The sequence below is a fragment of the Ornithorhynchus anatinus genome, chromosome 2, assembly GCF_004115215.2.
Source record: "Ornithorhynchus anatinus isolate Pmale09 chromosome 2, mOrnAna1.pri.v4, whole genome shotgun sequence".
NCBI lineage: Eukaryota > Metazoa > Chordata > Mammalia > Monotremata > Ornithorhynchidae > Ornithorhynchus > Ornithorhynchus anatinus.
The window spans coordinates 149,493,392-149,511,291 of NC_041729.1; the positions used below are offsets into that span (position 1 = coordinate 149,493,392).

Genomic DNA, 17,900 nt, shown 5'->3' on the forward strand with positions numbered 1-17,900 from the left:
AAATTAATATTTTTACACCAAGTGCTTTGTGATGCACAAGAAGTAGATTGGAGGATGATGATCATCAACTTCATCTTAATAATAGTACTTCTTAAGTAGTTATTTATGTGAGAAGCACTATTCTAAGCACAGGGGTAGATCCAAGTCTATCAGATTGGCCATAGTCCCTGTTCCACATGGGGCCTACACTCTTAAGCAGCATGGAAAGAAAGTATGGAATAATGAATAGAGCACGGTCCTGGGAGTCAGAAGGACCTGAGTTCTAATTCCAGCTCTGCCACTTGTCTGCTGAGTGACCTTGGATAAGTCACTTCACTTCCCTGTGCCTCAGTTACCTCATCTGTAAAATGGGGATGAAGGCTGTAAGCACTATGCAGGATAGGGACTGTGTCCAACCCGATTTGCTTGTATCCACCCCAGCTTATAGTACAGTGCCTGGCACAGAGTAACCGCTTAACAAATACTGTTATTATTGTTATCATAATCATTATTATGAATAATCCCCATTTTACAGATGAAGTAACTGAGATCCAGAGACGTTAACTGACTAGGCTAGGGATATGAGAGATTAATTAGGGAATGCCTTTGCCAGACCATGTGATTTCTGAAGGGATTTGAAGTTGGGCAGAGCAGTGGTCTACTGTGGATCTTAGTCCCATAGTACTTAAGTAAATATGCGTGATTTATTTGTATTTGTATCCCAACTGCTTGATACAGTGCTCCACACACATTAAATGCTTGATTAATAGAATTGATTGACTCAATGATTGATTGATTGGTCTGGCAATGAATCAATCAGTCATATTTATTGGATTCTTACTATGTGAAGCGCACTATGCTAAGCGCTTGGGAGAATATAATACAAAATAATTAGCAGATATGTTCCCGGCCCACAACGAGCCTTCAGTCTAGATGGGGAGATCTAGACAGGGAGACAGACATTAATATGAAAAATAGGTCATTTATAATATATAATTTAAAGATAATACTACTAATAATAATGATGGTATTTGTTAAGGGCTTACTATGTGTCGAGCACTGTTCCAAACACTGGGGTAGATAGAAACTAAAGTGCTGTGGGTCTGGGGATGGGGAGAATATCAAATGTCGAAAGGTCACAGATTGAAGTGGAGAGATGATGCAGAAGGGAGAGCGAGCTATGGAAAAGAGGACTTAATTGAGGAAGACCTCTTGGAAGAGTTGGGACCTAAATAATGCTGACAGACCTGAAGGGAGAAAGATTTCTAGGCAAAGGCCACAAACAAGAGGTCAGTGGTAAGAGAGATGAGAACAAGGTAGATAGGACAGTAGGATGGCTTGAGAGGAGTAAGCATAGAAGCTAGGCTGTAGTAGCAGAAGATGGAAGATATTGATTGATAAGGAATGGGAAAGAGCTGATGGAGTGGCTTAAATGAGTAGAAGCTCTGCTTGAGGTGGAGGGGATGTGCAGCCATTGCTTTAGGGGGAGTGATGAGATGTGAGCAAAATTATATTTTAGCAAATGATCTGGGTAACTAAGGATATATGTATTGAAGAGGGGAGAGGCTGGAGGTGGGGAGTTGTACAAAAGGGGCCGATGATTGCAACAGCCCCATAATCTTGGCATTATCTTCGACTCCTCTCCCTCATTCAACCCACATATTCAGTCTGTCACCAAATTCTGCCTATCTTCACAACATTGCTAAAATCCGCCCTTCCGTCTCCATCCAGACTGCTATCATGCTGATCCAAGCACTTGTCCTACCGCACTTTGACTATGGCATCGGCTTCCTCGCTGACCTCCCTGCATCCTGTCTCTTACCACTCCAGTCCATACTTCGTTTTGCTGCTTGGATCATTCCACGTCTCCCCACTTCTCAAGAACTTCCAGTGGCTACCCATCCAACTCCTCATTAAACAGAAACTCCTTACCATCGGCTTTAAAACACTCAGTCAGCTCCCCGCCTCCTACCTTACTTCACTGATCTCCTACTACAGCCCAGCCTAGACACTTTGTTCTCTAGCACCAGGTTCACTGTGCCTCAGCCTCATCTATCTCACCTCTGTCTCTATTCCCATATCATCCCCCAGAACTCCCTCTCCCTCCATATGTGCCAGACCGCCACTCTCCCCACATTCAGAATATTATTAAGGTCACATCTCCTCCAAGACCCTACCCTGATTAAACCTTCTTTTCCCTGACTACCTCTCCCTTCTGAGTCATCTATGCACTTGGATCTGTGGCATTTGGACATTTCATATTCACTCTACCCTCAAAGCCACAGCACTTATGGAATGTCTTTTAATAATTCATCATATGTTATTTATTCATATTAATGTGTCCGTCTCCTCCTGCAGACTGTAAGCTCCATGTGAGCAGGCAATGTGTCTGCCAACTCTTGTATTGTACTCTTCCAAGCCCTTAATACAGTGCTCCGCACATAGTAAGCACTCATTAAATGCCATTGATGATGATGATGATGATGATGGGAGAGTCTTGGGAACATAGGGATTAGATAGGAATATGAGGAGTTCTGTTTCAGACATGTTAAATTTGAGGGGGCAGCAGTAAATCTAAGTAGAGATGTCCTAAAGGCAGGAGGAAATATGAGACTGCAGAGAAAAGAGAGGGGTTGGGAGCAGAGAGGTAGGTTAAAGAAATTAACCATTTAGAAATGGTAATTAAAGCTGTGGAAGAATAGGAGCTCTTTAAGGAAATAGGAATAGATTGAAAATAGAAGGGGACCCAGAGCTAAACCTTGAGGGACTCCCACAGTTAGAAGGTGAGAGGTCGAGGAGGAGGAACTGATGACAGCCACTGAGAAGGAGTAGCCCGAGAGATGGGAGGAGATCTAGGAGAGGACAGTGTCAGTGAAGCCAAAGTAAGATAATGCTTCCAGGAGAAGGGGTGGTCCACTGTGTCAAAGGCAGCTGAGAAGTCGAGAGTGATTAGAATAGAGGCCATTGTATTTGGGTAGAAGAAGGTCATTGGTTACCTTAGACGGGGGAGTTTCTGAAGAGTGAAGGGGGCAGAAGTCAGACTGTAAGGAGTCCACGGGAGAATTGGAGGAATGAAAGTGGAGGCAGCGAGTGCAGACAACTCGCTTGTGGAGTTCAGGGAGGAATGAAAGTGGAGGCAGCGAGTGCAGACAACTCGCTTGTGGAGTTCAGAGAGGAATGGTAGGAAGGAGATGGGGTGATACCTGAAAAGTGCTGTGGTAGCAAAGGAGGGTATTTTTTAGTATAGGGAATTCATAGCAGTGTTTGAAACCAGTGAAGGAGGAGTCACTGGAAAGTGAGTGGTTGAAATGGCTGCCAGGAGGAAAGAAGGGAGGGGGAAAGGTTTAATAAGGCATGAGGTGTTAGGACTAGCACGCAGTTAAAGGGGATCGAGCAGAAGGTTAGTGGATGAGTGTTGTGTGGTAAGCATAGGAAACACGGATCTCAACCTTGGGAAAGGAGAGACTGCAAAGTCAACTGAGAAGATGCTATTGGGCAGTCAGTCAATATTTCAGTAGAATTTGAGTGTCTACTGTGTGCAGAGCACTGTCCTAAGTGTTTGGGAGAGTACAATGCAACGGTACAACAGACACATTCCCTCCCTACCACGAGCTTACAGTCTACAGAGCGAGACAGACACTAATATAAATAAAAGTACAGGTCTGTACTTAAGTGCTGTAGACCTGGGAGGAGGGATAAATAAAGGGAGCAAGTAAAGGGTACAAAAAAGGGAGTGGGAGAAGAGGAAAGGAGGGCTTAGTCAAGGAAGGCATCTTGGAGGAGATGGGCCTTCAGTAAGGCTTTGAAGGAGGGGAGAGTAATTGTGTGTCAGATATGAAGAGGGAGGGTATCCAGGCCAGAAGCAGGACATGGACAAGAGGTCAGCAGTGAGATAGACAAGATCAAGGTACAGTGAGAAAGTTAGCATTAGGGGAGTCAGAAGTGCAGGCTGGGCTGTAGTAGGAGAGTAGAGAAGTGAGAGAGGAGGGGGCAAGGGGAATGAGTGCTTTGTAGTTGATGATAAGGAGTTTCCGTTTGATGCAGAGATGGATGGGCAACCACTGGAAGTTCTTGAGGAATGGGGAGACGTGGCCTGGACTTTTTATAGAAAAATGATCCGAACGGCAGGAGTCGGGAGAGACCTGTGGCAGGGAGGTCAGCATGGAGGCTGATATAGTAACAAAAGTGGGATAGGATAAGTGCTTGGATTAACGTGATAGCAGTTTGGATAGAAAGAAAAGGGGAGATTTTAATGATGGAGGAGCAGCATTGTGAAGAAACAACCAGTCCATCAGTCAGTCATATTTACTGAGTGCTTCTGTGTGCAGAGCCCTGTACTAAGGACTTGGGAGAGTACAGTATAAAAGAGCTGGTAGACATGGTCCCTGCACACAAGGAAGGAAGCAGCGTGCGTGGCTCAGTGGAAAGAGCACGGGCTTGGGAGTCAGAGGTCATGAGTTCGAATCCCAGCTCTGCCACTTGTCAGCTGTGTGACTGTGGGCAAGTCACTTAACTTCTCTGTGCCTCAGTTACCTCATCTGTAAAATGGGGATTAAGACTGTGAGCCCCACGTGGGACAACCTGATTCCCCTGTGTCTACCCCAGCGCTTAGAACAGTGCTCGGCACGTAGTAAGCGCTTAACAAATACCAACATTATTACAAGGAGCTTACAGTGGAGAGGGGATGACAGACATTGAAATAAATTAATTAATCAAATCATAGATATGTACATAACTACTGTGGGGTTGAGGTGAATAAAACATGCAAATCTTAGCAGCAGTTGTGAGCCCCCTCTAGAATGTGAGCTCGTTGTGGGCAGGGAATGCGTTAATTGTTGTATTGTACTCGCCTGAGTGCTTAGGACAGTGCTCTGCACACAGTGAGTGCTTATTAAATATGATTGAATGAATGAATGATGCAGAAGGGAGTGGGAGAAGTGGAAAATGAGGGCTTAGTCAGGGAAGTCCTCCTGGAGAAGATGCGTTTTTAATAGGACTTTGAAGGTAAGGAAAGTGAATACGTGTCAGATATGAAGAGGGAGGGCACTCCAGTCCAGAGGCAGGTCATGGGCGAGGTGTTGGCGGCGAGGTAGACAAAATTGAAGTACAGAAGAAGAAAGAACCTGGGACTACTGGGAAACCAAGAGACCAGGATTCTAGTCCTGTCTTTTACACTTTCTTGCTGTGTGTTCTTGGGCAAGTTACTTAACCTCTCTGTTATTTAATTTCCTCATCTGTAAAATGGGAAAGAATACCTGCCCCCCACTTCCTTAGATTGTGAGCGCTGTGTGGGACAAGGGATTGTTCCTGATCTGATTAGTATGTAACTACCTCAGTGCTTAGTGCAGTGTTTGGAACATACTAAGTGCTTCACAAATACCACAATTGTGAAGTAAGCAGAAATAATTTTATTTTAATCCATGCAGCTGACTACAAAAGGTTGCATAAATGGCTCATTTCAGCTGTGAATTTTAGGTAATGAGTTTACTTCTTCATCATAGAGTCCATGATGGTCATTCTGGGAGAAGAGAGTAAATCCATTTATATTGTTAGCAGTACCAAATGAGAGAAAAGCCTAATCTATGAAATCTCCTAATACTTTTAGTATTTTTAAATAATTAAATCTGCTAATTCCCAGGTAACATTTTTTCAATGATAGTTTTTACCCTGCTTCCAATGTATGTGAATATATAACACAACTTATGTTAGCTTGATGTAAACACTTTTCAATGTACAATAATTGCAAATACTTGTATATTTATTTTATAACTTCTTTTTACCTATTTGACTTTTTTCTTTTAATAGTGCCATCCAAACGGCAGGGATTTTCAGCCTATTCTTTCCATGGTAAGTATTCAGCATAGTTTATGTACTGCATTTTTAATATACTGTGCATAAAAATACCATGGTAGAATTTCATTACTTAGTTGTCAATCATCAACCAATGGTATGTATCAGGCTCTTCCTGTTAGCAGAGCACTGTACTAAGCACTTGGCAGAGTACAATACAACAGAGTTAAAATGAAGGAAGCAAAAATACTCTTCTTACACAAGATCAGATTGCACATATTCTTTTGTCCACACAAATTCAGACTAGTTGAACCCAAAAGCGTTCATCAGATTACACACTGTAAGTGCTCATTAAATACAACTGAATGAATTACAGAAATAATTATCATTTACTGTTCAACTTCCAAATACCCTTCTTGAAAAAATAGTAGCAGAAAGTGACATTTCACAAAGTGAAGAAGAAATAATGAGTCCCTTAGAAGGAACTGGTTTCTAGTCTGAAGTGCAACATGTGTGGGCAAAGAGATGCTCAAACACGTACGTGAAAAGAAAACACTGATACTGCAATCAGAGGCCAGATCTGAGGGCCCTGAAGAGGTGGTGGGGGGGCAAGAGTAGGTTTTCCATAAAACCACTTTTCCCTTATTACTTCCTGGCCTACATGATTCCTCCCCAAATTATGACTATTAAAAGAGTAAGTGCTTGTGTGTTGTTATATTGTAATCTCCTCCTTAAAATAGCCATGGTTGTGCCTGTTAGACAAGGAAGGTGAATCAAATGATGGGATTCCATGGAATCTTAGTTTTTTGAATATGAGAGGAGAATGAAATGATTTTTATGTTTTATGAATGATGTCTATGTGTCTCATCTAAATAAAGAGAGGCAGCATGGCTTGGAGGAGTAAGGGGCTGGGAGGCAGGGACCTAGGTTCTAAACCCGGCTCGACTGCTTGCCTGCTCTGTGACCTTGGAGAGTTGCTTAATTCCCTCATCTGTAAAATGAGGGTTCAATACCTGTTCTCTCTTCTTGTTAGATTAGGAGCCCCAAGTGGGACAGAGACTGTATTATCTAATCATACTCTATCTGCTCTGGCACTTAGAAAACAATAAGCACTTAAATTCCACAATTGTTTTTAAGTCTGTCATTTTGGTTGATCATTATAGGCTAAGATGAAAGGAAAATCAAGGATATGGTATTTATTGTATTAATTGCTTTCTACTTAACAGTTCTTTGAGGGCAGGGAGCCCGTCTATCAATCATTCATTCATATCTATTGAGTGCTTACTGTATGTAGAGCACTGTACTAAGCACTTGGAAAGTACAATTCAGCAACAGATAGAGACAATCCCTACACAACAATGGGCTTACAGTCTAGAAGGGGAAGACAGGTGACAAAACAAAACAAGTAGACAGGCATTAATAGCATCAAAATAGATGAATAGAACTATACATATATAAACATCATTGATAAAATAAATAGAATAATAAATATGTACAAATATACACAAGTGCTGTGGGGAGGGGAAGAGGGTAGAGCAGAGGGAGGGCATAGAGGGGATGGGGAAGCGAGGAGGAGCAGAGGAAAAGAGGGTCTCAGTCTGGGAAGGCCTCCTGGAGAGGCAGGCTCTCAGTAGGGCTTTGAAGAGGGGAAGAGAGCTAGTTTGGCAGATGTGAGGAGGGAGAACATTCCAGGCCAGAGGTAGGACATGGGTCTGGGGTCGACGGTGGGACAGACGAGAACGAGGCACTGTGAGGAGGTTAGTAACAGAGGAGTGGAGTGTGTGGGCTGGGCTGGAGAAGGAGAGAAGGGAGGTGAGGTAGGAGGGGGCAAGGGGATGGAGAGCTTTGAAGCCAATAGTGAGGAGTTTTTGCTTCATGCAAAGGATGATAGGCAACCACTGGAGATTTTTGAGGAGTCAGGGTGACATGCCCAGGGGGCTTCTGTAAAAAGATAATCTGGGCATCAGAGTGAAGTAAAGACTGAAGCAGGGAGAGACAGGAGGATGGAAGATCAGAAAGGAGGCTGATGCAGTAATCCAGGTGGATATGATGAGAGATTGTACCAACAAGATAGAGGTTTGGATGGAGAGGAAAGGGCAGATCTTGGCAATGTTGTGAAGGTGAGACTGGCAGGTTTTGGTGACAGATTGGATGTGTGGGGTGAATGAGAGAGCGGAGTCAAGGATTACACCAAGGTTGCGGGTTATGAGATGGGAAGGATGATAGTGTCATCCACAGTGACAGGAAAGTCAGGGAGAGGACAGGGTTTGGGAGGGAAGATAAGGAGCTCAGTCTTTAACATGTTGAGTTTTAGGTTGTTGGCGGACATCCAGGTGGAGATGTCCTGAAGGCAGGAGGAGATGCGAGCCTGGAGGGAAGGAGAGAGAACTGGGGAGGAGATGTAGATTTGGGTGTCATCTGCGTAGAAATGATAGTTGAAGCCATGAGAACGAATGAGTTCACCAAAGGAGTGAGTATAGAGGGACAACAGTAGGGGACCCTTGAGGAACCCCTACAGTTAGGGGATGGGAGGGGGAGGAGGAGCCCGCGATGGAAACTGAGAATGAACAGCCAGAGAGATAAGAAGAAAACCAAGAGAGGACGGAGTCCGTGAAGCCAAAGTTGGATAACATGTTGAGGAGAATGGGAAGGTTGAGAGTGTCAAAGGTGGCTGAGAGGTCGAGAAAGATTTGGATAGAGTAGGAGCCATTGGATTTGGCAAGAAGGAGGTCATGGGTGACCTTTGAGAGGATAGTTTTTGTGGAGCAGAGGGGACAGAAGCCAGATTGTAGGAAGTCCAGGAGAGAGTTGGAGTTGAGGAATTCAAGGCAGTGAGTATAGAAGACTCGACTAGAATTGTGGAGAGGAAGCGTAGGAGGGAGATAGGGCCATAACTGGAGGCGTCAGTGGGGTCAAGAAAGGGTTTTTTTAGGATGGGGAAGACACAGGCATGTTTGAAGGCAGAGGGGAAGAAGCCGTGGGAAAGTGAGTGTAACAGGGGGTTGTGAGTATCCGAGCTGAAGTAGCAGTTGGGATATTTAGGGTGGGGAAAGGGATGTGCTTTTCACATGTGATTTTCAAGAAGGGCCTTGAAAATGAGGAGAGGAGTGGTTGCCTGATAAGGAGTGGAATAGAGTTACAAGCAGAAGGCAGGGAAGAAGCAAGAGGTGGGTTTGCAAGTGAGATATTCAAGATAAAAACTACTGGAGGAAGAAGTGGCTGGGGAAGCTTGAGCTATCCATGCTTGTTGAAAACCTTGATTTAATTTTTTAATGGCATTTGTTAAGCATTTGCTTTTTGCCAGACACTGTAATAAGTTCTTGGATAGATAACAAGATCATAAAGTTGGACACAGTCCCTGTCCCACATGGGGTTCTTAGTCTAAATATCAATTTTACAGATAGATAACTGAGACACAGAGAAGTTAAGTGACTTGCCTAAAGTCACAGAGCAGGCAAATGGAGCCAGGATTAGACCCCAGGTGCTCTGACTCCCAGGCCACTGCTCTTTCCCCTAGGCCATACTGCTTCTCAGTTAACTGAGAATTGGTCAATAAGTCACCTGTAAACATAGGTATTAAAGAGCTCAATTAGCACTTCACATCAGTTGAACACCTGAATGATTTCTCTGCCAATCACTAGAAATCCACATATTCTTTATTGTGTTTGTGACTCCATGAGCAGAATAAAGCCAGAGACTTAACATTACAACACAGCTGCCCAGTTTTAATCTCAAAAAAGCATCTGCTGCAGTCTGAAGTCACAATTTCAGAAACAAGCCATGCTGTTGAGCAAAGTACATGTACCCATTCCCCAGCCAACATATGCGTAAATGTTTACACAAATAGTTTCTTTTGATCCATTTCCAAGGACCCACGCATACATGTACGCCTCTCTTACTACTGCCTGCCAACAAACCGAGCACATTGCGGAGCAACCGCAACTGCGTGGAAACTTCAGTAGATGGAACGTGGGTAAAACAGAAACATCAGTGAAACTTAAAGTTGGACAGTTTTCAAACCATTTTCCAGATCACCAAGGCCACCTGCACCCCTCTTTTAAACACTCCATTGAGTGGAATCATCTCTTTTTAACAACAACCAGTTCAGATTTTCCCTCCCTCTTCAACTGTAAGCCCTGTAGAGGATAGGAACTGAGTCTGATCTGCTTATTTTGTGACTCCCAGCATTTAGTAGAGTGCTTGTCACATTGTAAGTGCTTAACACATACCACCCTCCTTTTGGCATATCTCAACAGTGCTGATGTTTGGATCATAAACATTTCCCTATTGTGACACCAAGCAGGTCACTCTGGGAAATGTGCACCTTTGGCTATAATGATAATAATAATAACTGTGGTATTTGTTGAGCGTATACTGTGTGCCAAACACTGTACTAAAAGCTGGACTGGATACAAGCAGGTTGGGTTGGATACCATCCCTGTCCCAGAGAGGTGAAGTAACTTGCCCAAAGTCACACAGCAGACAAGTGGTGGAGCTGGGACTAGAACCCATGACCTTCTGACTCCCAGGCCTGTGCTCTCTCCACTACGCCATATCCCAGAAAGAGGGATTTGGAAAAATGCATGGTCAAGCAATTTATAAGAGTTGCTAAAGAAAAAAAGGTATGGTTTTGAAAGGGAAGAGCTGTAGGGTGGCATAGGTTTAAACACTAGAATGATTGCCAAAGAGCTTTTCCAAGCATCCAGCTGTCACAATCAGATACCCAATATTGGGTTGGATAGACCACTGGCCTGGCAAAATGAGGGCAATTTTAATGTTGCCCTATTAATGCTCGTGACACTTAGGGCCATTTTACTCACAGTTCTACGATTTATCAGTGATTGCTCCCAGTTCCTGTATACTCCAGTCTGGTGCTGGGCCAACCCTAGTGTTTTAGGACAGGATGGGTTTTGGAACTGTAAACCATGTGGGTTAGTCACTGGATTATTCCCATCCTGGGCCTTAGGCCCCACTTGGGTCCAGTGGTCACTCGATGGTGGATTCAGTTAGGTCTGGATTTCTGCACCCATGGCAGTGTAACCTGGGGCTCAGTCCAGAATGACGCAGTTTGGTAGTTAAATGATGGAAGTAGCGAATGATTCTGGATTTTCTTCCTACTTAGACTGAGTCCCTTGTGGGACAGGGACTGTGTCTGAACTGATTATCTTGTATTTACTCCAGCACTTAATACAGTGCTCGGACACAGTAAGTAAGCATTTAACAAGTACCACATAATTACCATCGTTATCATCATGATTATTATTATTGTTATTATTAGTATTTCTCTGAGGGTTAAAGCAGCTCCAGATTTTCTCTAAATTTCAAATTTTCTGGAAGTGTGCTAATATTTTTCCATTTATGCTTTAAGTTTCAGAAGAAGGAAAAGGATATGGCCCGATCTTTGAAGAGCAGCCAATCAATACCATTTATCCTGAAGAATCACCGGATGGCAAAGTCTCCATGAACTGCAGGGCTCGAGCGAGCCCCTTCCCTATCTACAAGTAACAACTCCAACCTTACCGTTTCTGAATTTAGGCTGCCGCACAAATCGGGGACTAAACGTTATTAAACATGCATATCTGTTTCTGTAGTCACAAAGGGAAATTCAATTTTCATTTTAATATGAGTGGGGCTATATGGTGTTATAGACAAACATGGTGACCTTTTTTTTTGCAAATAATTTGAACTAATAGCTACCATTTCTGCAAAATCAGTTATACTCTAGTAGTATCATGCAGACTGGGGTTTTTTTTTCCAAAAATACATGTCATTTTCCCAATATCAAAGTATCCAGTGTCAGTTAATGCTCTGTAAATGCTATACAGAATTACATAGAAATATCTCCCGAAAGCCTCAAAGCTGTGTACCTCTGATTTATTTGCCCAGAATGGGGTATTTCAGTGTGTTCCAGCTCTCTCTCTTCAGGATGTTAAAGGAATGTAGAGCAGCTGAAATGTCATGTTGAAAGGGTATAGTTTAACCTCAGATTTCAATATTTCCACTGTAACATCTATTTACTAAATATCAATGTTCAACCCCTTGATTTTCTTGAAAAAAAGTTTCATTACATCTCCTAAAATTTTATTTTTTCCTTTAAAGTTGTACACTTACTTTTTCAATACTTTAAATTCTATTTCTGTTCACTTGCATCTCCAACTTCATCCCGAAGATTAACATATGTTCTGGTCAGAGGCACTGTGGTATCCTCAAAGCCCCTAGTCTGATTATTAGAGAGGAAGGCACCAAGAAAGCCAAGTGTGGAATCCCTTTGCTAAATAAGAAGTGTGGAATTTGCTAAGCACTTACTTTGCGTCAGGCACTGTACTAAGCACTAGGGTAGATGCAAGTAAATCGGGTTGGACACAGTCCCTGTCCCAAATGGGGCTCCCAGTCTCAATCCCCATTTTACAGATGAGGGAACTGAGGCAAAGAGAAGTGGCACACAATAGACAAGTGGCTGAAGGCCCCAGAATATGAGAGAAACTAGGTTTCCTGTCTCCAAATCTCCTTTCACTGGGTCAATAATCATGACTTTATGGATTGAGAGACAGTCACAATTGAAGGGGGAATTCCTTCTTTTGATATAGATGCTTTGCTACTTCTCACCAGAAGCAACATGGCCTAGTGGATAGAGCATAGGCTTGGGAATCAGAAAGACCTGGATTCTAATCTGGCTCTTTAACATGTCTGTTATGGGACCTTGGGTAAGTCACTTAACTTCTCTGGGCCTCAGTGACCTCATCTGTAAAATGGGGATTAAGACTGTGAGCCCTACGTGGGACAGGGGACTGTGTACCTACCCCAGCGCTTAGGTCCGTGCTTGACACATAGTAAACACCCAACAAATACTGTTATTATTATTCATTATAGCTACATGGAAAAACCTGAGAGCCGTTTGAAAAAAAAATCATGATCCATGTACTTCTTTACAGGGATAAGGTTCCGTGAACCCATAGCCAGCTCTCTAGAGTGGCAACGGAGACTTTTTCTTGCAAAATTTTAGAATGCAAGAAAGCATTTGGTTGAGGTTGGGACCCAGAATGTTTCTCAAACAGAGAGTTGGCTTGATTGATAGCTTCTGCCCAAGGAGGTTGGAGAGTTTTTCTGGCTTCTTTCCTCTGAGGCTACCAGGGTAGCAGCAAAATGGTAGGAAAGGGCTGGAGGTGGGAAGGTCTGAAACACCATCTTTCATTAAGGTGTGTAGGCTTATAGGCAGCAGTAGAGGTTTATAGAGAAGCAGCGTGGCTCAGTGAAAAGAGCCCAGGCCTGGGAGTCAGAGGTCAGGGGTTCGAATCCCGGCTCTGCCACTTGTCAGCTGTGTGACTGTGGGCAAGTCAGTTAACTTCTCTGTGCCTCAGTTACCTCATCTGTAAATTGGGGATTAAGACCGTGAGCCTCAAGTGGGACAACCTGATTACCCTGTATCTACCCCAGTGCTTAGAACAGTGCTCTGCACATAGTAAGTGCTTAACAAATACCTACATTATTATTATTATTATTACAATAGTTAAAAACAATTGGTTCTGCAAGCATAAAACTCTCCACTAAGATTTGTTTAATGCTACATATAAGCTTTTCCTACTCCAGAGTCAAGTCAAAACAAAATTTTCTCTAGGGCAATTGTTTTGAATATATATATTCAAATATGCCCTTAGTAGAATTCCCTGTCCACAAGGAACGTGTAGTCCAGAGGGAACGAGAAGTCTCTACTTCCTTTCTTATGACATTTCTCCAAGCCCTTCCTCCCCTTCTCTCTCCCCTTCCCTTTTCTGGATGGAATAAAACAAGTCTGCCTCTCTTTCACCTCCAGGATTTGCACAGCACGTTTATCTCATCATCCTTTCCTTGGTTCTCAAATCCAACTTTGGCAAATGCAACTAGACCTTAAACGCCATTCCACTTGATAATAATAATGTTGGTATTTGTTAAGCGCTTACTATGTGAAGAGCACTATTCTAAGCATTGGGCTAGATACAGGATCATCAGCTTGTCCCATGTGAGGCTCACAGTCTTCATCCCCATTTTACAGATGAGGTAACTGAGGCACAGAGAAGTGAAGTGACTTGCCCGCAGTCACACAGCTGACAAGTGGCGGAGCTGGGATTCGAACCCATGACCTCGGACTCCCAAGCCCGGGCTCTTTCCACTGAGCCATGCTGCTGATTGATAATGCTTCACAGTTAATTATAAACATGGTCTATACAGATTAAACCTTGTGATTTTGCAAGTCTCCCCCTTTTAGTTCTTATTTGCATATAAATAAGATGGGGAGAAGTAGTAGCAGAAATAGTATTTGATTGAACTCTTACTTTGTGCAGAGCACTTTGGGTAACAAATTCAAATGTGGAAATTAGACATGGTCCTGGGGCCTTAAGGGCTCATGATCAGTTAATATAAAGAGTGACACAAGAAACAATGAAACAATAAAATACTGAAACAATACAAAATACATAAAAACAAAAAACAGTCAGCTACTTTGCCTAGAGCAGCAGAAATTCAGAATCCTTGTGCCTCAGAGTCCAAGGCACCAGTGTAGTCATAGCAACTGCTATAAGAGATGCCAGCCCTTTTAAGGTTTCGGTAAGGATTCATCCTGTGGAATTCTTAGGAAATGAAATTAGCATGAGGTTTTGTTGTTGTTGTTTTTTCTTTTGGGAGGTGTTTTATTTCTTCTCTGTTTCTCTCTGCTGTTTCTCTCTGTCCCCCTAGTCTAGAGAAGCAGCATGGCTTAGTGGAAGGAGCACGGGCTTGGGAGTCAGAAGGTCATGGGTTCTAATCCTGGCTCGGTCAGTTGTCTGCTGTGTGACCTTGGGCAAATCACAACTTCTCTGTGCCTCAGTTAACTTATCTGTAAAATGGGGATTAAAAGTGTGAACCCCTCATGGGACAGCCTGATTACTCTGTATCTACCCCAGTGCTTAGAACAGTGCTTGGCACATAGTAAGCGCTTAAATACCATAATTATTATTATTACGATTATTAGCCTTTTCACTTTCATGAAAGTGCGTGATCTCCCTCTGGTGGCCAGATTGTATCTTTATCTGGAAACAGATGCTGAAGGTCACTTAGGCTGACTTTAGAAATAAAAGCTATTTTGATCATCTTCAAAAATATTTTCCCAATTTCTTTTGTCATTTTTACAAGAAGAATGAAGTAGTATTTTGTACCAGGTTCCTGACTTTAAATAATAATTTAGCTAAGAGTGCTTTGGGAGATGTGTTTATATATGCATGACTTCCCTACCCACAAACACATCGTGGGCAATTAAAAAGGACGGAAGCAGAAGACCTAAATAGATGAATGAATGGGTTAAAGACCAGCCCATTTAGAACCAATTTTGAAAGACTATTCTTTGAAATTGATAATACCACACAGTTAAACTTTCACCTGCTCTACTCTGATTAAGTCAAACCTTCTGGGAGTATTTAGCTTTGCAAATAGTCTCACAAGTGTCGGTTTTCCTTTGAGATGTGACATGCATGTGTTTTTCTTGCAGATGGAAAATGAATAACTGGGACATTGACCTGACAAGTGATCGTTACAGTATGGTAGGAGGCAACCTTGTTATCAATAACCCTGACAAACTGAAGGACAGTGGAAAATACGTTTGTTTAGCTTCAAATACCTTTGGAATGGTGCGAAGCATTGAAGCCTCGCTGAGTTTTGGATGTAAGCAGTTGTTAATTTTCAAGTGATTAAATCGGTTGCGGTTGCATAGACACAGTGTGACAGTGTTTAAAGAGAATGCATTTAAATCCACATCAGTGTTTAAATCCACATCAATCGATCAATCGGCCATATTTATTGAGTGCTTCTTGTGTGCAAACCATTCTATTAAGCGCTTAGCGGAATTCCCTGTCCAGAAGGAGCATTCAGTCTAGAGGGAACGAGAAGTCTCCGCCACCATTTTTGTGACATTTCTCCAAGCCCTTCCTCCCTTTTTCTCTCCCCTTCCCCTTTGCTGGTTGGAATAAGAGAACTCTGCCTCCCTTTCACCTCTAGAGTTTGTACAGCACATTTATTTCATCATCCTTTCCTTGGTTCTGGAATCCAACTTTGGCAAATGCAGCCAGACCTTGAATGCTCTTCCTCTTGATTTCACCTGCACGCTTACCTTCCACACACATCTTCAGTGCTCTTTATTGAACAATTACTGGGTGCAGAACACTGTACTAAGTGCTTGGTAGAGTACAATATCGTAGAATCCCTAGAAGAGATTACTGCCAAAAAGGAGCTTACAGTCTAGAGGAGGAGCTTACTGTAACCTCTCTAAAACACCCTTTAGAGTTACACTACTCCTGCCACAGAAATTTCCCCCATACTTTTCCTTTGCTTCTCATATTAACAAAAACTCCTTAACATTGACTCTAGGGCTTCCCATCAAATGGGGTTCCTCTTTTTCTCTTTGTTTCTTCTCAGTCTACCACTAATTCTGGCCTCTTCCCTTTTACCCAACAAAGTACTAACTGTTCCTTGCACTAAATTTCTCCCCCTCTAGACTGGAAGCTCACTGTGGGCAGGAAATGTATCTGTTACATTGTTATATTGTACTTTCCCAAGCGCCTAGTACAGTACTCTGCACACAGTAAGTGCTCATTAAATATGATTGACTGAATAATAATAATAATGGCATTTGTTAAGCGCTTACTATGTGCCAAGCACTCTTCTAAGTGCTGGGGGTGGATATGAGGTACATGGTTCATGGTACAAGGTTGTCCCGTGAATGACTAAACTCTCCTGCCTCTGATGCACTGTTCACAACTTTTTATTTTTTAAAGTATTTGTTAATTTGGGGAGGTTCAAATTGATCAAGTCAGAACTGGTCCCTACCTCACATGGGGCTCACAGTCAAGGAAGAGAGAGAATAGGTTTACAGTTGAGGAAACGGAGGCACAGAGAAGCTAAGTGACTTTCCCAAGGTCACACAGCAGATAGGAGGCAGAGCCGGAATTAGAAACCAGGTTCTCTGACTCCCAGGGCCACGCTCTTTCTATTAGACCATGCTGTTTCCTCCTTACTTGGAATGACCTCCTCCCCCTCCCTGTCATCCTGTCATGCTTCACGTTCAGAGACACCCCCTTCCCCCACCCTGCCCAGTCATCACTCATGGGCACTCATCTGCTACTTAATTTTTGTTCATTTACCAGCTTCTTGAAGCTAGAAATGCATACATATATTTTCTCCTCTGTGTTCCCCAATGTATTAATGCACGGTGAGTGTGCTAATAGTAAATGAACCTTAGGCTTGGGTACCCTTTCTAATCCTGTCCCAGTCACAAGGCACAGTCTGTACATGTAAGACTTAAGAGCTTTGTGGTCTAAAACCTAAACTTTCAGATGAAGTGGCAAAGGCTTATTTTAGCTAGTTGGATGAGAATTTTCCAATGAACAACTCTGCTATTAGGAAGGTGTACCTCAGTTTTCAGCTAGTATATAAGAGTATGTTGAGAGATGGAAAATCTTCAACATCGGGACCTTATTATGGTTATGGAGCATAAAATGCCGTATTTTCTCGAATTTCTACCAGATGAAGTGAATTCATTGCTTATCAATGCACTGGCGACCCCTAAATCTCCTCTGCAAAATTGCTTGCAATTTGAGTGGGTTCCTGGAATTCAACTCCCTCACTCCCTTATCCCTCCACCTAAGTCATACCTTGAAGCTACAACCCTGAAACACCTCCACAGTACGCTTCCTCCACTCTAGCACATGAGCCGAGGAGCACTGCTGGCAGAAATCTAGACACCACAGTGACTTCGTCCTTCTCAAACTCATCCTCACCTGCTTTAACTCTGCTCTCTCCTCCACCCAGCAACAATACTCTCCATCCTTACTGACTCCTGTGCTCATTTCTCATACCAGCTGTTTCAGACTTTAAACTCCCTCCTCAACCACATGTCCTTCCACCCCTTTCTCCCGTGAACCTACTGACCTAGCCAATTTTGTTGATAAATAAAATGATAAATCTCTATAAAATCTCACCTGCATCTCTGCAGCCCCACTCTTCTCCTGCCCCTCTTCAACTCTTCCGTCCTTCCCAGCAGTATCTCAAGAGGAGAACTCCTGCCTCATCTTAAAATCTACTCCTCCATCTGCCCCTTCAACCTCATCCATTCTTATCTTACAAAAACG

At 42.9% G+C, this 17,900-nt stretch overlaps 1 protein-coding gene across 5 annotated transcripts in view; it reads left to right on the forward strand.

The window, feature by feature from the left end:
• Window positions 1-17,900, forward strand: part of CNTN1 (contactin 1) — a 484,199-nt gene that overhangs the window by 281,875 nt on the left and 184,424 nt on the right. For all 5 annotated transcript variants that reach the window (XM_029058335.2, XM_029058336.2, XM_029058332.2 and 2 more), the window contains 3 exons: window positions 5,785-5,826; window positions 11,138-11,270; window positions 15,266-15,438. In XM_029058335.2, coding sequence (XP_028914168.1) covers window positions 5,785-5,826; window positions 11,138-11,270; window positions 15,266-15,438 — 348 coding nt within the window. The remainder of the gene's footprint in view (window positions 1-5,784; window positions 5,827-11,137; window positions 11,271-15,265; window positions 15,439-17,900) is intronic.